Here is a 24,625-nt window from a genome sequence, read left to right on the forward strand (position 1 = left end):
GGGACAAAGGACAGTGACAAAGGGGAATGGCTTCCCACTGCCAGAGAGCAGGGATGGATGGGATATTGGGAAGGAATTGTTCTCTGGGAGGGTGGGCTAGCACAGGGTGTCCAGAGGAGCTGTGGCTGCCCCTGGATCCCTGGAAGTGTCAGGAATAGACTTAGGCCCCTCTTGGAGCAGCCTGGACAGTGACCTTGAAGAACATCTCATTTCAACCCCTCCCACAGGCGGGGACACCTCCCCCAGTTCTCTCTGCCTCAGTTTTATCCCATTTCTGTTCCCATTGTGGGCAGCCAGGCAAAGCCAGCTGGGGATTGCTCTGGGAGCACAAATCCAGCCAAAGCTGTTTGGGTGCTCCTGCTCACCTGGAATTCCAGGGGTGTTTTGGAGACAGAGCTTCCCTGCACAGGGATCACCACTTGTCCTGCTCTCAGTACCCAACAGCCTAAATGCACCCACTCCAAGGGACTAAAAATCCCCCCAGAAATGGAGAATTCTGTAAGCTGCAGCTGGACACCACCTCTGGAAAAGAAGCTCAAGCTGATGTGTGAGGGAGAACTCACAAAGAGATCTTCCACATGGAAAAAATGCTGGGCTGCCTCAACAATTCCAGTTGCAATGCACTTAAAATCAAGGCTTTTATTTTTATAAGGTTTACCAGTTATTTAGAAAGAATTGAAGCTGTTTCCAAGCTTTTCCTTGGCAGCCATGCCTCTACTTTATCCTCATAATTCCCTCTGGTTTTGTTGCTTTTTGCTTATTATTTCCTGCTTATAACTGGAATTAGGTAGAAGCTCCTCTGGGAAAGGCAGGGTAAGCAACTTCAGGATGCACCAAGTGATGTGAGAAATCATTTATGTATCTATATAAAATGTTACTACTTTAAAAATGTAGAAAAATCTAGTGTTGGTTTTTCCAAACAACCAATGGACAAAATGTTGGTTCAGCAGATTTCATGAAAACAAAGTTTTCAGGAAAAACTGCCCAGATTTCAATGACCAGAAGGGTGTTTCAAGTTTATAACATGTGTAAAAGTAGCTATTAAAGCATAATTTACATTCTCAGTCACTGCAAATAAAAAGAGAATTAAAACTAGAAAAGAAAGGAGCAACTGGTAAGAATTTAAAGTGACATTTACTCAAAACAGCCCTGCAAATCTTGCTCTGGCCTTTAGAGAAAAGCTCTGGGTTTTATGTTTTAATTGACATTTCACCAAGGACCTGAAGAATAACTGTCAGAGGTCTCTGATGCCTTCAGGCCAAGAGGTTTTGACCACTTTGAAATCCTCAGGTCGAAATAAAAACATTACAAAGTATCTCCGAGGAAGTGCTTGACTCTGGCACAAATTATTTCTGTTTTAACTGAGCAACTCTTCATAATAATCAGAAATCTGCAAGGTTTTTGCAGCAAAACCCATCCTCTTATCAACAGTACATTCTCATGATAGCCTAAGGTTTTGGGCACCAGTTAAATTAAGAAAATGCCACATTTTCACCCTCAGATTTGTTCATATGGATACACATTCCAGCATGGAAGATACGTGGAGTTGTAAATAACTCAGTGTGTGAAGGTTTGATTTTGTGTGAAGGGAGGATTTTTAAAAAATAAAAACAAGAGATGCTTTCATCTCCATCTCCAATAAATGAAGTTATGTTGGATTCATTTAATAGTAAAAGCTCACTCCTACCCCCATATGCTATAAATGCCTAAATCATTTAGGAAATACACAGAGAAAACAATGTCCCAGGTGTCTTTCACCCTCTTGTGCTTCACCTAAATTAATATTTGTTTGTTGTAATGGAGAGCCCACCTCCACTGCCACCATTCCCAGCTCCTCCTCCTTTCCCCAGAGCAGCTCTTCTGCTCCTGGAAAAATTCAGATTTGCCTTATCTGCAGAGAAATCCCACACAGGTGCTGGGCCTTTCCAGCTGGATCCTCACAGCATCCATATTAATTTGACAATTTGGGATTTGCTGAAAACAATGGTTGTCTCTGAGGAGCTGATTAGGTCTGAAAAGCTTTTATTGCAGATGATGGAAAAATCTGGCTGGGCTTTTATTCTGGCTATGGGAATTACATACATTACTTGCAAAATAACAACAGGAAAAGTTAAGCTTGGAGACTTCAAATTAGTTGGGCTCTTATAAACAGGCATATTTTAAAGCTACAATTATTTTTAATAGGTACTTATTCCTTTCCCTGAACTGATAAAATAAATGTATTAGTACCCTGCAAATAAGATTCCAACAGGTTTAAAGCCCCCAAACCACACAAGTAAAGTATTGATGATAACTAAGAATATTCCATCCCATAAGGAAAGTTTAGAGCAAGGTCCCCTTGCTGAGCAGAGAAAAGGTTGTGTACTTTTAAACCAAATTTCCAGTGAATTCATATCAAATAATTTGTGACACCATTTAATATCAAAGCCAGCGTCAAATAAATAGACATTTTCTAGTAGCACAGGCTGGCTAAGGCAGAAAAAGAAACACAGTCATTTATGCCTGGTAGTTTTACTTTTAAAATAAAAAAGATGAGGGACAAAACTACCAGCCATTATTTTAAAATAACAAACCCCTTTGAAAACCTCCTATAAACGCTTTCCTACATAGCTGGCTGACTTTTATGGCCCTTGCATTCATTAGAGGCTTCAGGGCAGCTTCGTTTTTAAATCTTCATAAACATCAACAGGTGTTCATGTGATAGTGACAAAAATGCTACAAAATGATCTGTAGGGTTTGGGGTTGTTAAATGAAAAATTAAATAACTTTGCATTGGAAATGCTGATTGCACCGGACTGAGGATTATAAATGTACTTAATCAGAACTATTTTGTTTCCCCTCAGTGATCTCTTAGTCTTCAAAACTTAGACACAGTGATTATAAAATGGAGCTTTTGTCAGAATGGGCAAAGACAGCCCAAAATATCTCATTGCAAGGCAACAACATAATTTATTTAATGTTAAATAAAAGCTTCCCAAACCCCAATCATACCACATTTAGCTAAGCTGTACATGTTTTGTGTCCAAGCATTTCATTAGCTTTTAATGTGCAGGGCACATTCCCTCTGAGGATTTTTCTCCTTCTTATGCCAAACTCTGGCAATTAAAAATTAAACCTGGCTAGCAGAACAGCTCTGGCTTTTCCTGTTCTCAGAGGATCATCTGGCCACTGATGTTCACCAGGCTGTGATGACAAAAACTGACATCAAACTTCAGAACAGGCAATGAGTCAGAGGTGTGTGCCCAGTTGTGTCACTTGAGGGCTTCACTGGGGAGCAGCAGAAAAAAAACAGGAACAAAAATAAACTTTATCCCCAAACCAAGTGCCCTGGGCTCAAATATTGCCCATGGAATGTGCAGCTGGGGAGCTCTGCAGTCCCACACCAATCTGGGAGGGCTCAGCTGGGAAGTGCACCGTGACTGTGACATCAAACAGTGACAACCTCACCAAACTGTGGTTTCTTTCCTCTTGAACTACCCCAAAGACAGACACAGCTCCCCTTCCTGCCTATTCTTCTCATTCTCTGAAGCCGGATGAAGAGCTTTCCTAAAGCCTCCCTGACAGAGAGGAGCTGTAGCATTGATTTTCCAGCTCCAGGAGGCAGCCTTGGAAATGCAGCCTGTGCTGAGCAGCAAAGCCAGGCTGACATGAAATAAAGGTACGAGCAACTCCTCTGTGAAGCTCCTCATACTCTGTGCTGATGAGAGCAGAGGGTTCGAGTTTCCTCCCTGTTGGGGGTGGAATATTCACAGAAGTTGTTCCTTACCGGGGGATCCCGATCCTCAGCTGAGACCGTGGTGATAACGGTGCCCTTGACTGCATCAGGAGCAACCATTCCCCTGTAGAGCTTCTGGCTGAACTCTGGCGAGTAATCATTCATGTCCTGCAAGAAACACAAGTCAGAGTTTAGTCCTGGAGTGTTTAATAGCTCCCTGCTGTCTGGGGACTTGCAGGGGCACATTTAATGCTCCTATAATGGTGAAACTCCTTTCTAGGGAAAGCAAAGGGGTGGTTTTCCATCAATGAACGGGAAAATTCCCATTCCTCTGATAAAACCTTTAACCACAGAAAGTTCTCACTCAACACCTGATTCCAAAACCAAAAATCCAGGCTATTTTATTGCTAAAAAACCAGAATGGAAACTCTATAAGGCTACAAGATATCATGGCCCTAAGGGCATTCAGAGCTGTGAAAAACCTAGAGGAGGCTCCCCCAGACCACAGCACCTGCTCTGGGCCCAGGATCCCATTTTAGTCCTGCCCCAGGGATGCCAAAGGATTCAATAGGCATTTTAGACATGATAGTCAGAGTTTAGTCCTGGAGTTCCAGTAAAACTCCAGATGCATTCCCAAGTGTTTTTGTTGAGTCTCTCCCTCCCTCTGTAGGGATTGCCATTCCCAGGCTCTCCCATTCCATTACCCCTGCACAAAATGAGGGGGAAGATGCTGAAGATTCACAGAAGAATGGATGTGGGACTGCTCAGCTGAAGGGAATTCTGCAGGAAAACGCAGCCCAACAAGAGATCAGAGCAGAGAATTCCACACCGCCTGCTCCTGTGGCAGCAGGCTTGGCTCATTTTCCAAAAGGAATGAGCTGCTCTGGCTTGATGGTGTTTGTTACCTCTAATAGCCAATAAATTAAGGGGAACTAAAATGTCCTTTGTAAGACAAAAGGGCATTTTCACAAATTCTCCTGCCTGAGATAGACAAAGATTCATAAATATATGTATATATTTGTATATATACCTAAACATGTCTCAAATATTTTGCAGGGTCATCCCCTTCTCTGAAAGAAGAGAGAGAGTTGCTTCTTTTTGTGTGGAGATTAAAAATAAACTCTGGCTTTTATTCTTCCTTTTATAAAAGAAGATGTCTACCAAATGACTTTTTCCAATTAAAGTTTACTCTTCTGTAAAAAGTTTAGGTCTGTGGTATATTCAAACCAGATCAGTCTGTCACTCATTTAATGTTGTGTTTTACTAATTGGGAGATGTCACTTGGTCCAGTGGAAGGTGTCCCTGCCCACAGCAGGGGTGGAAGGGGATGGGCTTTAATGTCCCTTCCAAAACCAACCATTCCATGATTCTCTGGGAATCTGGAGGCAGAGACTGGAATCCAAAGAGTGCTTTTCCCAGAGCAGTGAAGGAGGAGGAAGAGGGGGTTTAACACCCAGCTATTAAATATTTACATTTTTAACTTAGTGAGGCACAAGCATGAAAGGTCCCTTGGTGTCCCCATAGACCAAAAAAACCATGAATGTCCCTGTGTACAGTGACATTCCCAAGGCTATTTTATGCTGGGAATGCTGCACCTCAGGGATTTTTCTCCAGCTCTAGCTGTATTTGGCCTGTTCCCACCTGTCTGGGAGCACCTGGGTTAGGATCAGTGCATTACAGCAAATGACTGCCTTAATGAGTTCTAAATTACATATTGATTTCCCTCTTAGTGCCTTCCCTCCCCTCCTGCTTTGTTTCTCCTCTTTGCCATTCCCAGATGACAGTCTCACTGCCCAACATTTTTGTTCAGCATTTTCAGACTCCTTGCAGACAGGGCAGTGTTTGTTTCCTACCAATCTTTTTCCTAAATGCCAGCCCTGTGTGAGTCTTGGGAATGAGCTGTGTCCTGCTCAGAGAAGGAGGAATGTGGGGGAGAAATGGGATCATGAACATGTTAAGGGTGACAGCTGAGTTAACGAGCTGGCATTAAGAAATCCCTTCATAGGTCTTAACTTTGTGAAGGTGCAAATCTTGATCCTCAAGAACACTAAAATTAAACCATCTCTCCCAAATTGTGTTTTTTCTGTGCTTCATCCTTGATCTGTGTGCAAGGGAGGATCCTGTAGTGCTTTTGTGCTGCCCCACAGGTGCAAGGAGGAAAAAAACCAACAAAAAGTGGTAGATGAAGAGTATCTATGGTATCTTTGGGGGTGTTATGCTTTGCCTTTTGCTCTGCTTTGCAAATAAATCTATATAAAAATAGAATAAATCTGCAGCCAGATAAGCAGTGACACAAAAGCTGCTTTGTAGTTATCTGTAAATACGTGGCTGTTATTACCTTACTGTCAAAATAGGCAGCCCAGGTATTTGAAAGTGAGAAATATGGAGAATCCATTAGCCAGATTTCCCACTTCTATATTTTGGAGCATGTCTGATCATTAATAGGAGCCTGGATTTGAGTTAATGGCAACCTGGATTTATGTGGCTGGAGCAGTGAAGTGGGGAAGGTTTTAAGATGCCGCAGTTTGGCCCCATTTGTGGGATTGTACCTCAGATTTAAAAGGTGATTTCATGACTTCTTACAGTCATTCTGGGGGAGGTTTTACAGCTCCATTCCTGAACCTGTGCTTGGGGGTTGCACTCTGTCCTGCATCCACTTCTGTGCAAGGGTTAGAGGTTTTTTTAAGAAGCCATCAGATGTAATCTTCAATTATTAACCTGTTTACAAGCAAAACACACCTGGGGTTTTGGTCTCAGGTCAGAACAAAGCCCAGGACTTGATCCAAATATTTGTTGTCCAAAGTCTCTCTGTGCTGAAAACCTGAAAGCTCAATCTCTGCATCTGTCCAACATTAAATTCTCTTTGATAGCAATGATTGGATTGAGGACCTTGGAGAGAGATAATTTACACAGGACTGGAGGGACAAGACAAGGGGAATGGCTTCAAAATGACAAAGGGCAGGGTTAGATAGGATTCTGGGAAGGAACTGTTCCCTGGGAGGGGTGGGCAGGCCCTGGCACACAGTGCCCAGAGAAGCTGTGCCTGCCCCTGGGTCCCTGGCAGTGCCCAAGGCCAGGTTGGACTTTGGGGCTTGGAGCAGCCTGGGACAGTAGAAGGTTTCCCTGCCCATGGCAGAGGGGTGGAATGGATGGATTTTAAAGTCCCTTCCCACCCAAACATTCCAGGATTCTGGAGCCCCTCTGCTCTGGAGCCAGGCTGGGAGAGCTGGGGGTGCTCACCTGGAGAGGAGAAGGCTCCAGGGAAAGCTCAGAGCCCCTTCCAGAGACTAAAGGGGTTCCAGGAGAGCTGGAGAGGGACTGGGGACAAGGGATGGAGGGACAGGGCAAAGGGAATTGGTTTTATATTGGAAAAGGGAAATTTGGGTAGGATATTGGAAAGGAATTGTTCCCTGGGAGGGTCGGGAGGCTCTGGAATGGAATTCCTAGAGAAGCTGTGGCTGCCCCTGGATCCCTGAAGTGCCCAAGGCCAGGTTGGACAGGGCTTGGAGCAGCCTGGGGCAGTGGAAGGTGTCCGTGCCCATGGCAGGGGTGGGAATGGATGAGCTTTAAGGTCCCTTCCCACACAAACCATTCCATGACTCTGGGATCCTGTGACTGTGTGGGAACAGGTTTCTGGGCTGGATTGGAGCGGATCATGCCCATGACCTCTTGAGCTGTTCCCAGAACACACAATGAGCTTTTTTACTCTGCTCCAACAAAACCAGCTCCAGGCTGTATTCCACCCTCTGGGGTGCTGCTTTGTGCCCAAAATTGAGTAGTTTCTTTTCTGCTCGTACCAAGGTTTCTGCTCAATCCTATCTAAGTGGAAATCGATATTCCCTTGCAATGAAACCCATGTCTCAGCTAATAAATGCACATCAGGCCTTTACAGCCCCTTTGCAGTCTGCTGCCTGCTATGACAAGTGCAGTAAATAGGAAAAAAAATGTATTGTTAGAACCATGTCCTCTTCCACTCATGTTGAATGTCCAGTCCCACAAAAGGAAAAGAGTGAAGAGATTTCCTTCAGAGCACAGCATGGAAATTCCCCAAACTTCCCACTCTTCCCACAACTCCAGTTCTGGATCTGCAATTTTCTGCTGTCGTTTTGTTTTGAACATCTGTCACTTCAGTCTGTGTGCACATTCCCAGAGCTGGTGGCTCTGGGAATGCTGCTTCCAAGTGTTTAATAGCTCCCTGCTGTCTGGGGACTTGCAGGGGCACATTTAATGCTCCTATAATGGTGAAACTCCTTTCTAGGGAAAGCAAAGGGGTGGTTTTCCATCAATGAACGGGAAAATTCCCATTCCTCTGATAAAACCTTTAACCACAGAAAGTTCTCACTCAACACCTGATTCCAAAACCAAAAATCCAGGCTATTTTATTGCTAAAAAACCAGAATGGAAGCTCTATAAGGCTACAAGATATCATGGCCCTAAGGGCATTCACAGCTGTGAAAAACCTAGAGGAGGCTCCCCCAGACCACAGCACCTGCTCTGGGCCCAGGATCCCATTTTAGTCCTGACAAAGGATTCAATATGCATTTTATACATGATAGTCTCAAAAAATACATTTCAGACTTCTTCAGATATAATGTCCCTGGATGTGAAGTGATAGAGTGGAAACTACTGAAAATATGGGGTGTGACTTCAGAAAACAATTTGCTCAGTAGGGAGTTTATGTTTCTGCATGAAAAGCAAAGTGTTATTCAACACTAATTTCTTTATGGGAAGATTATTTTTACCCCTTCCCTTAAATATCTCCCATGACATGAGCCCTGGCACAGGGTGCCCAGAGCAGCTGTGGCTGCCCCTGGATCCCTGTGAGTGCCCAAGGCCAGCTTGGACAGGGCTTGGAGCAGCCTGGGACAGTGGAAGGGGCTGAAACAGGATGAGTTTTACGGTCCTTTCCAACCCAAACCACTCTGGGATTCCATGAACCCGATTTCACCAGATATTGGAGTATCAAGAACTTCAAGTCCCTTCCCATCCTCTTGGCCTCTCATAATGAACACACCTTAATTAACACCAGGTTCAAACCCTTGTGGTGATGCTGATATGGCCAAAGAGGCTCCTTGAATTTTGTGAGTGAGTGCAGAGCTGCTTTACACAGGGCTTTGTCTGAAGCTGCAAGGCCTTGCTCACATGGCACTACTGCATCTCCTTCCCATTTAGTGCTCAGCAGGCCCTAAAGTAGCTCATCCTATAAATTAAGGGATAATATTCATGATGGAATACACGATGCAATAAATGACTGGCAGATGATTGAACTGATCAGTTGAGATGGAAGGAAAGAAATAAATCTGTTTACCAGCACTGTAGCCCAACCTCAGGCTTGTTATTCCATTAGTGTCACCAGAAATGAGAAATACTTTGGAGGCAATCCAGCTGATTTTTTTTCACCTTCCTGTAAGTTTTATGAGGCTGCTCTGTTCTTTAAATGGGAAAAGATGTTCATTGTGCGGCTCTTTCTGCTGCCCCCAGGGTCCCACTGGCCTCCTTGGCCCAGGACATTCTGCTGCCTTGGGGACAGCTCGGTGTCCCCCAGGACCCTCTGCTGGCCCGGGGACAGCTCGGTGTCCCCCAGGACCCTCTGCTGGCCTGGGGACAGCTCGGTGTCCCCCAGGACCCACTGCTGGCCCGGGGACAGCTCGGTGTCCCCCAGGTCCTTCCCCACAGAGCTGCTCCAGCAGCTCCCCCCAGCCTGTGCTGGTGCCTGAGGCTGTTCCTCCACAATCATTGATGAACAATTTAAACAATGCTGGGACCAGTATTGAACCCTGGGGACACCTACAGTGACAGCCACCAACCACACCCTGTGCCACTGATCATGACCCCTGTGATCAGCGAGTTCACAATTACCTTACTGCCTCCTCCTCCTCATTTTTTGGCATTGTTAGAACTGAAACTCTCTGGTTTTTATTTATTCGTGCTGTTCTCTCACTTTGAATCCTTCACCTGAGACAATGGCTTCATTCCACCACACAATGTCCTTGAAAACTCCAAAGCAAACCAATCCCCAACCCAGAAAAAAGAGAAAAACACTTCTACAAACAAGAAAAGGCAAAATATTACAAAAAATAATGCTGGTAATAAGAAGAGGAAGACACAGCATAAAATATGCAGAGGCCTTACAAGGCTGGTGATACAGAAATTCTCATTATTTGTGTTTAGGAATGCATTACTCACTTAAGAGCAACTGTTTCTGTTAACAAACCCCATTATCACAACAGTTATTTCCAAATGCTAAATCCTAATAATTTGAACTGCAAGGATTTTGCTTTTTCCAGTACTGGGAATCATCTGGATTGTGAGGAGATGCATGTGGGTACAAGAAGAAGCAAAACAAACTCATCCCTCCCAGACACCCCATGGCTTCTTGCAGCTTCAGGGGAAACGTTAAGAAAGCAGTCAAAAGAATCTGAGAACTTGGAAAAGAGAAATATCTTGGTCTGTTTGAGGTGGTGGGAAGAAATCAGTGCTACTTAGACTATTCCTCCTTGGAAACACCTGAATGGATGCAATAATTATTATTCTATGACTCCCTGAGAGGGGTTGGAGTCAGGTGGGGATCGGGTTCTTCTCCGAGAAAACAATGACAGGACAGAAGGAAACAACTTCAAACTGTGCCAGGGGAGGTTTAGGTTGGACATTAGGAAAGATTTCTTCACCCAAAGGGTGGCCAAATATTGGAAGGGGCTGCTCAGGGCCGAGGTGGGGTTACAATCCCTGGAAGTGCTCAGTAGAAGTGTGGATGTAGCACTTGGGGACACAGTTTAGTGGTGCGGGGTTAATGGTTTCACTTGGTGATCTCAGGGGTCATTTCCAATTAAATGATTCTATGAATTCATTGATTCACCTTTGGCTTTCTCTGCCAAAGGAGCCCTAGGACATCCCCACAATGCAAGGAGCCTTTTGGCTGCAGCAGAGGCCAATAACTTGCTCCATCCTGATGCGAGGGTACAGATGAAGTTACTTCTCCTGCAGTGAAAGCCCCACTCTGCAATCTGTGCCTCGACCTAGCTCATGGCAGGCTAATACAAACTATTTGTAACTTGTCATGCCAAGGGCTGAGAGTCCAAAGAACAGCCCAGTGTGCATCCCTCTCCTGCAGCCACAGGGAGCAGGGGGCTCTGGGTGTGCTCATTCGGCTGGATATCGCACAAATGATGGACGACACCATCAGACATCCATAGCTGCTTAACACAATTCCATTACCCAGGAAAAATTACAGTGCTTGCAGTGAAGAGCTGGGCCGGGAGAAATGACAAATGTGAGTGGAGCAGTGGGAGCCCCAGAGGGCTAAAGAACTCCGTAATAACACAAATAAAGTCCTGAGGGTTGGAGGGGCTGGATCTGTGATGGTGACATGAGCTTGGCCCCAGCACTGCTTCCCTCTAGTTCAATTTTGTGTTCTTATGTTGGGGGCTGTGGGGCATCTGCACTTGGTTCAGTTCCTGTTTGGGCTCTCAAACCCTGTATTAAAGTAATTTCTCAAAGCCCAGCTTCTAAATAAAGGGAAAGCTCAGGAACTACTCAGAGGAAACACATCCAGTTCCTAGAGCAGGAGCAGAAGATGCTGAGTGGGAGGAAAGGGTGGCTTGTTTTTGTTCTCACTTGGTTTCAAGACTCTGCACCCTGCTCCTGCTGCTCTGACTCTTGATCAACCTTCTGAGGTGTCTCAAGGATCCTTCCCATCTCAAACAGGGACAGCACAAGGCTCTGCCTTCACCCTCCACCCCCTCCCCTCACCCCTGTGAATTTTGTATCTGGGAAGTTCATCTTTAAGCTGAAATTAGACCATCCAGACACCTCTTGTGACCAATGTTCAAAATATCTACCACCTGACGTAAAACCTGCTGATGACATCTGCCCAAAACATTGAGATATTAAATCTGTTTTTTCCACAAGTCCTCCTCCATTCTCTCAAGTGCCACTCAAAATTCCCCTGTCCTACCTCTCACTCCAGGCTGGAAGCTAAGCACCATCTTCATCTCAGCATTTTAATAATTTTTGATTGTGTCCCCTGATCTGTTGCAAAACTCAGCCTGTCAGTGAGTATGAAAACTCTCACCTTAAATTGGATTTATTTTCTTTCTCACTTAAAGTATCTCCTGCTTGTCCTCAATTCCAGGTCCTGTTCTGCCCATAGCCAAACACTTTTTACTCCAAAATTGTTACTTCTGGCTCCAGCCTGGTATTCCAGTCTCTCCAAAGTTTCATCATGCTCCCATTTTGTTTCTCATGTGTGGAAAGATTTTCCAGAAGAGCAAGAACTGATTTTTTGATCCTATTAATCCCCTCCTTAAATTCCCTATCCCGTCCTTTGAATGTGTACAAGCTGGTACACTGAGGCCACCAAGCTGAACTGCAATTTTCCCTGACATTAATTAATACAATCAACCACACAAACAAACAGACAACAGCTTTTCTCTGACCACAGTCCTACCTGAAAACCTTTAAAAAAACCCAACAAACCCACCCAAACCAACGCAAACTATTCTTTTAAAAATTCAGTGTGCTGGGAAAAGGTTTCTTTTAGGAAAAAAACTGAGGTTTGAGCAACTTGCTCTGTAAAAGTCCAACAGAAGCAGCTCAGGGAATGATGGAAAAGCTCGTTCCTCTCAATGATGTGGAATGTGCTGGGGAAAAGCATGGATTAGTCAAGAACAGGTGACCTGCACCTCACACTGAGACATTTTGCAAACAGAAAGGCATCATAGAAGCCTTCTGGCATTGTCACCAGAGCTAATAATGGGAGACATTTACTGTCCTAAAAGAATTGTGAGCTCAGTAGAGACTGACAAACAGAATTACTCAAAACCAAGTGGCAATTCAAGCACCTGCAGATACAGAATAGGCTGAACCACTATGACTGCCAAATGCTTTTCACAGACACATTTAAACTGAACATTTATGAGCTGTGCTTTTGGTCCTGCTACAATTTTTGCTCCTTCACTAAAATCTGAGCAATTAAAGTCTCTTCTGTCCCACAGTTCACAAAAACTCAAGCAACTGCTCAAAAGGACAGAATGACTGACAGAGCTGCAGCTTTGGGAATGCCAGGGGTAGGATTAAGGCATCTGAGCTTTCCTCTCCTCTTGGACACAGGCAAATGAAGATGGAGAAGTGCTGCTGTCCCAGCTAAAACACTTTTCATTTGTGGATCATTCCCAAACAAACACCAGCACCCCTGAGGAGACCCCCGAAACCCTGAGGTGAGGCTGTAACTCACTGCAGTTCATGGTGCAAGACACTAAATCAGGCTGTTCCTTTGCAGAGCTGGATTTTCCAGCAGCAGAATCTGGAATCCAGGATGTGCTGTGCCACACCAGCACTCAATACACCCCACTGGGTCTTAAAATCACAATCTGTGGGCTGAAAAGTGATTTTGTCACTTTTGCAAACAATTCCATGAGGGGTTTATTCTAGCCTTTTAGAGATTCTAAAGGACAAAATGTCTGTATTTGAGTGAGGTGTTCTTTGATTTCATAAATCCAGGATTTAACTACGTAATTTCACATGGGGAGAACAATTACAGCTGTTATAAAGGGTCTGTTTAACTGAACAGAATAAGACTCATACAAGTGAGGTGCAGGAGAGCAGAGAGTCCGGGTGTTTCCTAAGGACTCCTTCATGGTGGTGGAATATTCTGGCACAGCTGGGAGAGGATGCTGCTGGCTGAGGAGTGACCCCTTTACCTTGACTCTGACAGTGACAGTGGCCAGCCCAGGAGGCATCGTGCCCTTGCTGTCAAAGGCTTCCACGAGGAAGGTGAAGGTTGCCTCTGTGTCAGAGAAGGATTCATAATCCAAGGATTTCCGGAGCGACAGCTCTCCCGTGTACTTGTTCAGGGAAAAATGCTGCCGGGCTTCCTCAGTGCGGATCCGATAGTTCACATCTGCACCCAGGTCCACGTCCTTGGCCTGCAGGGAACAAACAGGGGCATCAAACAAAATCCATCCTCACAAAATAGCCCTCTGAGATTTAAAGGGCAAACTGTGGTGGACGTCTTGAGTTTAGTTGGGTTGTTGTAATTGCATTCCATGTTCACAGACACAAGGAACGAAGAATTCGCTGAAGGTTCAAGCTGTGGGAAATGAGCACAGTGGTTCTGGGAAAATGGCAGTGGAAACTGAAGCTGGTTTTGTTCTCCTCCCTGGGCACCTGTTATTGGCCACTGCCCGGATCATTGAACCCCAGGATGGTTTGGGTTAGAAGGGACCTTAAAACCATCCAGTGCCACCCCTGCCATGGGCAGGGACACCTTCCACTGTCCCAGGCTGCTCCAAGCCCTGTCCAAGCTGGCCTTGGGCACTGCCAGGGATCCAGGGGCAGCCACAGCTGCTCTGGGCACCTTGTGCCAGCCCCTCACCACCGTCCCAGTGAATGATTCCTTCCTAAAATCTGATTTATAGCTCTTCTCTTTTAGCTTAAAACTCTTCCCCTTGGCCTGTAGCTGTCTGCCTGTGTAGACAGTGGCAGTGTAGGTTTTGCTGTTTCATTATTTGTTTTTATTAATTGCTATCATTTCTTAAATAACCTTATCTTTAAAGGGTTTTTTTGGTACCTGGCAAGAGGCCAAGCATTTTTCAGAATCACAGAATCCCAGAAGGGTGTGGATTGAAAGGGACATCAAAGCTCATCCAGTGCCATGGGCAGGGCCACTTTCCACTATCTGAGGTTGCTCCAAGCCTCATCCAACCTGGTCTTGGACACTTGCAGGGATCCAGGGTCAGCCACAGCTTCTCTGGGCAAAAAAACTTACCCTCATGCTCCAGTTCACAATCTTTTACTTCAGTCTCACTGCCAAGTTCAATAAGAACCCTGAATATCGCAGAACAAACATGCACCACCTTCACTCACCCACGCCTCCTTACCTCCAGCTGCAGGAAGACAGTTCCTGGTGGGAGATTCTCTGGCACACAGACAGTGTAGGAGGCATTGGTGAACACGGGGCTGTTGTCATCAATATCCAGCACCTTGATGGCCAAGGTGAGCGTGGAGCGCCGGGGGTCCACAGCTCCGTCTGTCGCCTCCACGATGAGCTCGTAGTAATCCCTCACCTCCCTGTTCAGTTTCACTGCTGTGTAAATGCTGCCGTTGGAGGTGATCCGGAAAAGGTTGTTGAAGTTGGCCAGACTGTAATGGACCTGCCCATTAACCCCAGCATCTGCATCTGTAGCCTGCAGAGACAGCAGGAAAACCATGGATTAATGCACAAATTGCAAACCTTCGGAGAGATGCCCACAGCACAGAAACCAGGTGAAGCAGGGAAGGTTTCTGCCAAATCTGTGGTGTCTGGGGCAGCCTGCCTCTGTCTGAACTTTGATTGAAGATAAAACATCCCACAGAAAGAAATGGCTCAATTCCCAGTGACAGAAGCCTGGCTAAGTGGATCCCAGCTGGATTTCTTCAGGAGAAAAGGCACATTTGGCTGCTCAGCCTTGGAAACTTTTGACAGTACAAGAGGACATAGCCTGAAGTTGTGGGGAGGCTCAGCTTGGACAGCATCAGGAATTTCTCCATGGAAAGGGAGCTCAGGCCTTGGCAGGGGCTGCCCAGGGAGCTTTGGAGTGCCCATCCCTGGAGGTGTCCAAGGAGGCCTGGATGTAGCACTCAGTGCTCTGGGCTGGGATCAGACACAGGCTGGACTCAGTCCTGAAAGTTTTCCAACCTAAATGATTCTGGGATTCTATCTTATGATTCTCTGAACTTCAACAGAGGATGAATTTGATGCTTGTGAAACCAAGCCCTCAGATAATTCTAATGCTGAAGGGTCTTCAGGATTGGGTGGTGCCCGAGAGGAATTTTTATTTAACACTGATGTAGTGTTTCATTGCTGCCCAAATCCTTATGGAATATGAATTTAGATGAAGGATGGATGCAGACAGACAGACAGAAGGAACACGAGTTAGAAAGTTTCTTTCCACTTAACATATTTGTCACACTCAGTGATATTTTCATCACTGCTCTCTGAAGAGCTACTTAAATTTCTGCTTTGTTCATCCTATTCTTCAAACCCAAACATTATCACATTTCATCCTTATTCTTCTGTGCTCACAACAGGCTGATGAGTGCCACAGAAAACCATCCCGAATTCTTTCATTGGTATCTTTGTTCTCACACACTGAACCAAGCCTCAGATTTCAGTGTCAGCCAAATAATTCTTGTTATCACATAATTATAGGGATGGACAAAATTAATAGGTTTTCATAGAGCTCTCAGATTGAAATGCTGACCTATTATTTTGCCTCCTCTTAATTAAATTAGGGCATGATGAACAAGGTTACCTAAATTAAACAAAGGGCACTCTGCCCTACTCTATGCTCATTTATTTGCCTTTATGAATGACATCTGTGAAGATCATAAGAGATTTGCATGTTTTGTTTTCAGAACAGTTGCTGGGAATGCTTAATTCTGGTGATGGTGTTCATTGTAAGGCTTGGTAATGAAACCATTTATCTTGCTAGAAATCAATTAAAAGTTAATTAAAATTGCTAATAAGGAAAACAATTACTGTGTTTCTTCCCTGCATCATGCCCATGTGCTAAGGAGGGTTTGCTACAACTTCATTCTGACTGGTCCATAGGTATATGGCATCCTTCTAATCCACATCTGTCAGCTGGATTTGCTTAATTTCCAATCAATTCCATTTCCTCTGTAGAAATAACAGATCTAAAAAAAGAAAACAACAAACAAACCAAAAAGCCCCAAAGGAATCTCCAAGAGTAATCTGAAATGCGCCTATAATTGGAAACCGTGACAAAAAATTCTCATGAGACAAAAGTTTTGCATCAGGTTAGTTTGGAAGCATGTTTTAGAATAGATAAACTTCATGTTTAGGAAAGGAAATTAAAATTACTTTCAAATATATGGCAGGCTTTGCAACTGGGTTCCTAAAAACATGACTACGAATGTTGTGAACTCATTTGTGCACATCCTTAGGCAGAAACACTTTTGCCACATTCAGTTTTGATTTGAACACCTTTGCAGGACTGATTTGATTCACAGAATCCCAGGATCTGAGGCTGGAAAATCCCTCCCAGCCCATGGAGTCCCAGCTGTGCCCAGTGCCCACCTTGTGCCCAGCCCAGAGCACTGAGTGCCACCTCCAGCCCTCCCTTGGACACCTCCAGGGATGGGCACTCCAAAGCTCCCTGGGCAGCCCCTGCCAAGGCCTGAGCACCCTTTCCATGCAGAAATTCCTGCTGCTGTCCAAGCTGAGCCTCCCCTGGCACAGCTTGAGGCCGTTTCCCCTTGGCCTGTCCCTGTTCCCTGGCAGCAGAGCCCGACCCCCCCTGGCTGTCCCCTCCTGTCAGGAGTTGTGCAGAGCCACAAGGTCCCCCCTGAGCCTCCTTTTCTCCAGGCTGAGCCCCTTCCCAGCTCCCTCAGCCGCTCCTGGGGCTCCAGCCCCTTCCCCAGCTCCATTCCCTTCCCTGGCCACGCTCCAGCCCCTCCAGGGCTCTGTGGCCGGGAGGGCCCAGGACTGGACACAGCCCTCGGGGTCCCTCGGCAGGGCCAGCCCAGGGGCCAGGCCCTGCCCTGGGGCTGTGGCCACCCCATGGCTGGCACAGCCCAGGGGCCATTGGCCTCGTGCCCCCCTGGGCACCCCTGGGCTCCTGTCCAGCCCTGGCACAGCCCCCAGGGCCTTTCCCGACGGGCCCTTTCCAGCCCCTCTGCCCAGCCTGGAGCTGCAGGGCCTGGGGTGACCCCAGGGCAGGACCTGGCACTTGCTGAACCTCAGCCCATGGATCCAGCCTGTCCTGATCCCTCTGCAGAGCTTCCTGCCCTCCAGCACAGCCACACTCCCACCTGTCTTGGGGCTCTTCAAAAACTGATGGAGGGTGCACTTGATCCTCTCATCCAGATCCTTGATAAAAATATTAAACTGTTATTTCCACAAAGAGTAGCAAGCAAAGCATCATTATTAAATCCAATTATCTAATTGGGATTATACCACCATAAGACTGGTGAAGAATTAACATTTTTATCACTCTAAACTTGAAAAGAGATAATGTTCTCTTTATGGATAAGAAAGAAAAAGAGTTTAATCTGTTTCCTAAAAGAATCCTATCCCAAGGGTGCACAACTGTTCCCACACGGAAATAATTTCCCACAGCCTCTCGGAGCCTGTGGGAAGCAGCTCCTTGGACAAGGACTTGCTCTTGGTGTGGACACTCTCTGTCCCTCTTTGCAGTAATCACATTGTACCAAAATGGACAACATTAACTCCAATTTCACCCCCAGATCTGTCACCAACAGGTACAAGACTTTCCAGGAAACGAGGGGACAGGAGGTGTGGAAGATGAGGACCTTTCATGAAGTTCTGCTTCAAAAAAATAGCCCTGGTTAAATTTATCCTGACCCTGACAACATGAACCAGTGACATCCCAATAAATTTAATCTCATTTGGTCATTACCAACACTGGGCTGAATTCCCTGAATGAACAGGTAGAGAGGTGGAGAGAAGCCAGGAAACAGTTCATTCCCATATAACCTGAATCCTAAAGAAAGTCCCAAAGGCAAGGAGAAAACAGCAGGACTAAAAAGAGGCGAGAACACATTCCTGTGCCCACTCAAGGCTTTCCACCACAACTTATCTCCAGTGATATGCACAATAAATATGGTGAGAGTCCTGAAGTTTTGGTAGGTGAAGGGCCACCAGATGACAGCAGACCCTAAAAGGAGCTGCAGATGTATTTACAGGCAGAAGGCTCTTCACAGCCTTGCAGAGGCTGCTCCTACCTGACATGAGGCAGAAGAAACAGCAGCTGTGATTGCTGGAGGCAACACAACCCTCAAAGGCCACGGGGGACACAGGCACCAGAGAAAATGAGACCAAAAAAACCTAAACCATAATAAAGAAACCCTAAAGAAGAGGAAAGAACTAACAAAAAGAGGTAAATTACAAAAGGAATAGAAGAGATTCCAAGACAGGGCCATGGTGTCATTGCATCTCAAATGCTCACCCATTTCTACCTTGCCCATCTCACTAAATCACAGAATCCCAGAGTGGTTTGGGTTGGAAGGACCTCAAATCCCATCCCATCCCACCCCTGCCATGGGCAGGGACACCTTCCACTGTCCCAGGCTGCTCCAAGTCCCAGTGCCCAACCTGGCCTTGGACACTGCCAGGGATCCAGGGGCAGCCACAGCTGCTCTGGGCACCCTGTGCCAGGGCCTGCCCACCCTCCCAGGGAACAATTCCTTCCAAAAATCCCATCTATTCCCTCTGGCAGTGGAAGCCATTCCCCTTATCCTGTCACTCCAGTTCCTGTTGAGGGTCCCTCTCCATCTCTCCTGTAGCCCCTTCAGGCTCTGGAAGGAGCTGTGAGGTCTCCACACACCCTTCCCTTCTCCATGCTGAGCAGCTCCATCTCTCCCAGCCTGGCTCCACAGGGAAGATGCTCCAGACCCCTCAGAAACTCCATGGCCTCCTCAGGACCTGCTCCAGCAGTTCCATGCCCTCCTTGTGTTGGAGGCACCAGAACTGTGCACAGAATTCCAGGTGGGCTCTCACCTGAGCAGAAGAGAGGGGGAGCATCCCCTCCCTCCACACTGTGGGATAAGCCAGGATACATCTCCTGGCCTTTATCCAGAATCAGGGAAAATGTGCCCATCCAAAAAGACAGAGCAAGTACTGCTGTTATTCTGGTGACTCCTCAGATCTCCAGGATGACTCTTACTTCCATCTCTTAATTCATTAATACTGCATGATAAAACAAACATGGAAACCTGGGAATATGAATGACTCACTACTTTATTTCCCAGAAAATACATCCCACATTTATCAGAGATGCCATCACCTACAAGGTGCCTGCCTTTACCTGATGGGGTAAATTCAGATTTGTGTTACCAGCTCTGCTTCCACATCACCAGGAAACCCTCAGGAATATAAACCAGCAGTGTTCCAGAGCAACAAATCATCTCCCACCATCTCAAACAGCAGGAAAACACAGTCCTGGGAGATGGGAGTGACTAAGACACCTCTGAAGGATCATTAACTCTGAAATATAATGACAAGGGCTTGAATGTCAACAATATTCATTATATCATTATCATCCTTTGCAAAAGAAACCTCCTATTGTATCCTCAACTCTTGCTCGTGATGCCAAAAGGATGTAGGCAGGTTAATTGAGCATTTGTGCCTGGAATGCTGGAGCTAGAAAACATCAAAGCAATGTCATTATTCCTACTCATCTCTAAATCAGAGACAAGCACGGTGGGTATCCCCCTTTCCTGAAGGCTGAAACATTTCTTAGGGACCACTCTGCCACAAAACCAGCTTCCTTCAGTTTAAATTTCCCTTCTTCAGGAGCAAAAGTTCCCCACAATCCCTACCCAAGCCAACCAAACTCCTAATTTTGGACAGCTCCCCTAGTATTCCACAGCTCAAGGTAGGAATTGTGCTGGAGGATCTGAATGATGCTGTTGGTGAGAATTATTGTTCTTATGGCAGATAACATGATTCCTTTATACAAGGGGTTTAATAGGCTTATTATATGAGGGTTTAATGGCTTTATTACTCTGGGTTGGAAGTATTCCCAAGCCCCTCATTTGTGTCAAACAGCAAATCAAGTGTAGGTGGGAGTGTTAGATTGGATTTTGGACTTGTTCTGCAGGGAGATTACAGTTTGTGCCCACAGGACAAAATTAACATCTCCCAGATGCAGTCAGAGGCCACAAATATCTGAAATGTGCCTGACCTCTTTATCATAAAGCAAATATTTGTAAGTATTTTAAGGAGGGAACATCAGTCATCCATAAAGTTTGGACTTTCCTTCTCTCCTAAAGTTCAGGAAGGCTTTTTCTCTCTTTTGTTGTTTCTTGACAGCTTTTACACAGCCTTTCATTTTAAATTTTCTTAGATGGATGGAGCAGCTCTGCTGGGAGGAAAGGCTGGCAGGGTTGGGATTGTTCAGCCTGGAGAGGAGAAGCTTTGGGGTGACCAAATTGTGGCCTTGCAGGGCCTGAAGGAGCTGCAGGAGAGACTCTTTGCAAGGGATGGAGGGACAGGACACAGGGAATGGCTTTCCACTGCCAGAGGGCAAGGATGGATGGAATATTGGGAAGGAATTGTTCCCTGGGAGGGTGGGCAGGCCCTGGCACAGGGTGCCCAGAGCAGCTGTGGCTGCCCCTGGATCCCTGACAGTGCCCAAGGCCAGGTTGGATGGGGTTTGGAGCAGTTTGGGACACTGGAAGGTGTCCCTGCCCATGGCAGAGGTGGCACTGGGTGGGATTTGAGGTCCCTTCTAACTCAAACCAGTCTACGATTCTTTGATTTTGGCTGTCTTGCAATTTCAAGGCAAATTCTACTTCCTTGAGACCCAAGTGCACACACATCTTTTGGAAAAATCCTGCAGGTTTGGTGGATATCCTCCAGGAATTTCAACATCCTACTGAACTCCAGGTCATGGCAGCTTATTCTTCACTCCACTCTCAGAGTAGGATAAAGGAAACACCCTGTAAATATTCAAATACTGACATAATTTTCAAACACTGCCCTATTTTTAGGCATTAGACAAGCCAGAAGAACCCTGGATGATTACTTCCATGGTCTCTGCTAATTCCAGTGCACCTGGAGGGTTAATTCCAAAACCAATTAAATGTGCTTCCAAACAAAACTGCACATTAGGAGCAGTTAAACCCTAAGAGCAAATATAAATGAAAATAAATGAAAATCCAAAAGCTCATGGCTGCAAGCCCATCACTGGATGGGCTGGTGAATCTCCTACATGAGTTAATCACATTTTAATGCTTCCTAGCTTCAACCAGCCCAGCTTTCTTCAGCCTGGCACACAACAAAATCCTGACCTTGGAGACTCGGTTGTCCTTGAAGGACGATTAAAAAATTTGGGTTTTGATGAGTGTGTTCTTTGGCAATGATGTGATCAAGAGATTAAACCAATGCATTTGCACACTAGAAAAAACTAAAACACCAACAAGCCTTCTCAAAACAAAAACTTTCTAAATCCCAGATGGAATATACTGTTCAAACTCTGCACATTTAGCTGGGCTCCCAAATATTTCTCTAAAGTTATTTTTTGGAATTTATCTTGACTTTGAATTGGAAGGGGCCTTAAAGCCCATCCAGTGCCACCCCCCGCCATGGGCAGGGACACCTTCCTCTGTCCCAGGGTGCTCCAAGACCCAAAGTCCAACCTGACCTTGGACAGTTCAAGGGATGGGAATCAGGCATCAAAATCCTAAAAGGGCATGAACCAGAGACATGAAATCACTGATTCAGAAGATTTAGTTTGGCATCAAGCTGAAAGAGATAATAGGGCTTAAAGGCATCCCAAAATGTAAAGTGTCATCAGACAAAGCCAGAATTCCTTTCATGGAAAATCCTTGGACTCTCGACAATCAACTGCCATGAACATGCTGATAACAAATATCAGTATTTCCACTGCACTAAAGCACAAATATTATCTGGAGGGCAAAGATACAGATGAATGCACAAATATAATACATTTTGGGAACAGGGAAGACAAGAGTACAGCTTTTGAAATCCCTTTTGCTTAGGAGGCCATGTTATGGGTGGCAAGGAGCTTTTTTAACCTCTTTGATCTGTACCCAAGCTGACCTAAGTTCAAGAAACAGTGGAAAAAGATGAGGAACTGTGGCTGCAGCCACTGCTGCCAAATATCCTCCAGGAATTCTCTGGTGGCAGAAGGAAGAGGCAATTCTGCCCATCATTGATGGTCTGGAATGGAAATAAATAGCCCAAATTTATGACCCCCCTCTTCCTCCTGATGCCACAGCTTTGGACTTGAGACATCAGTCTTGTTCTAAGGGGAATTTGCCTGTTAACAAACATGAATATCCAACTAGAAGTACATGAAATTCTTTCTAGGACCAGCATCTCCATGAGGATCTTGAGAGAGACAGTGCTAAAAGCCTTACTGAAGTCCCTTCTATCCTTCCTGGGGACAAATTCTTTAGTAAACTGAAGGAAATGAAAACCACCAAGGTTCTCCTCCAGTGATCCTGTGATCATCCAACCACTTACAAGAAATGAAGTCTGAACTTTCTCTGGTTGGAATTCACCTGCCACATTCTGATTCTCTGATTTTGGGGTCTGATTAGCGTTTTTATGGATTTTGACTCAAACCCCAGCTGCTCCTGTTGGTTTTATATCTGTGAGATTAATTCAGTCGGCATTGTTAGGCACTGGGTCATGCTGTGAGCAGGAGTCCTGGACTCCTCTGGGTATTTGAGATTTGCTCACTCTGGGTATTTGAGATTTGCTTCAGAACCTGTGATTTTACTCTTCCCCAAAGGCTCAAGTCCTTTCCCTCCTGGATTGTCCTCTCCTGCCACTAAATCCCCTTTTTTTCCTGGATTTGTCCTATCTCTTCCACCTCTAATTTTAATTCCTCTTCCTCCTGGATTGTCCTCTCCTGCCAATAAATCTCCCTTTTTTCCTGGACTTCTCCTTTTTCCTCCACCTCCAATTTTCCTTCAAGTTGTCTTAAAGTCCAGGAAATTTGGGAATTTAATTTCAGGAGCCTGGGTTTTTAATAAAGACAATGTGTAATCTGCAGTGCAGGTTTTGGGAAATCACACCCTTCACACGGAAAACAAGGCAGTGGGGATTTAGGAAAACTCAGATTCCTTTCTAGACTTTTCCCCAAGATACTGTAATGTAATAAAATAATAGAATCACAGAAGCTTTGGGATGGAAAAGACCTTAAAGCTCATCTCATCTCAACCATTCCATGTGCATGGGCAATAATTCCTCACCAGCATTTTAAGGAGTTTTTCCTTCTTGTAGAAACACAGGAGGAGCTGCTTGTGAGAGATCTCCAGAGGTCATTTAGTCCAACACAACAAGCTTTACCCAACAGCCATGAAATTTAAATTGAGATTTAGATCCAGGGTTTATCACCTTATGAATTTATCAAATAAAAACAGAAGCCTGTAAGAGTTCACTGATAGCCAGGACAGAAAGCTCTGTTGGGAAATAATTACATTTTATAAGCATTCAGGAGGGCTAATACAGTACAACCAAACAAATTTCTCCAAACTTTCCCATCTTTTCTAGTAGGAAGAATAGGCACATCCTAAAAAACAACTTTCTTAAAGCATTTCTTTTGTAACTTAAAACCAAGCAGGTGAGAGAAGTATCACCCACCCTGCAAACTGCCCACATTAATGGAATTAATTTATCCTGTTTCCATTTTAGGGAAGATCCAAGGGCCAGTGATACTTGAGCACATAATTCTTATCCCTATTTTCCATCTTATTTCCTTCCCTGTGGCTATCTCTCCTTGATAGCAACATGTTCATGCTGGAGTTTTCACACAGGGCTGATCAATAACACCAAAATATCCAACAATAAATGAATTATGGGGTTGGGTGAAAGAATCTGGCTATAAATAAAACCTCACATGAATAAAAACTTCTGTCAAGGGATGTCTTTCCTCTCCAGGGCCCCATCAGCTCAACAGCTTTTTATTAACCCCAGGCTGCTTTTTTAGAGTCTGCAACAAACTGCTGGGGACTGTCTTCCCGTGCCCAAGGCTGTGAACACGCCTGCAGATCAATATATTGATCCCTTTCTTAAGTGTCATTCCATCTTTTTTACCTCCCATGCCCCTGGGATTGATTAAAGTACAGTGTACAATGCACATCACCCTGATGCCCCATCTCCAGCTGCTTTAGACTGCAAGAAAGTGCCTGAATTTAAGTGGAGTTTCCAGCTGGAGCTTTTGGATTCCTGGGGGCCCTTTGTGGAGACTTCCATGCACCAGCTGTGATCCTGCCTTGCTGGGGGATCCCCAGGATCAGAGGGGAGCAGCAGCAGGGAATCCAACCCACCTCTGACTGCCCCAATTTAGAGAACACAGTGTGAAATAAAAGGATTGGAAACACATCCACTGCACTGGCAGCATTATCCTGTCTGGC

The 24,625-nt window shown here is 45.4% G+C and overlaps 1 protein-coding gene across 26 annotated transcripts in view; it reads right to left on the reverse strand.

The window, feature by feature from the left end:
- PCDH15 (protocadherin related 15) overlaps positions 1-24,625 on the reverse strand; it is a 626,487-nt gene that overhangs the window by 79,649 nt on the left and 522,213 nt on the right. For all 26 annotated transcript variants that reach the window (XM_068197049.1, XM_068197046.1, XM_068197047.1 and 23 more), the window contains 3 exons: positions 14,593-14,898; positions 13,414-13,638; positions 3,767-3,883 (listed from right to left, as the gene is read on the reverse strand). In XM_068197049.1, the coding sequence (XP_068053150.1) occupies positions 3,767-3,883; positions 13,414-13,638; positions 14,593-14,898 (648 nt within the window). The remainder of the gene's footprint in view (positions 1-3,766; positions 3,884-13,413; positions 13,639-14,592; positions 14,899-24,625) is intronic.

The sequence above is a fragment of the Anomalospiza imberbis genome, chromosome 8 (assembly GCF_031753505.1).
Source record: "Anomalospiza imberbis isolate Cuckoo-Finch-1a 21T00152 chromosome 8, ASM3175350v1, whole genome shotgun sequence".
Lineage (NCBI taxonomy): Eukaryota > Metazoa > Chordata > Aves > Passeriformes > Viduidae > Anomalospiza > Anomalospiza imberbis.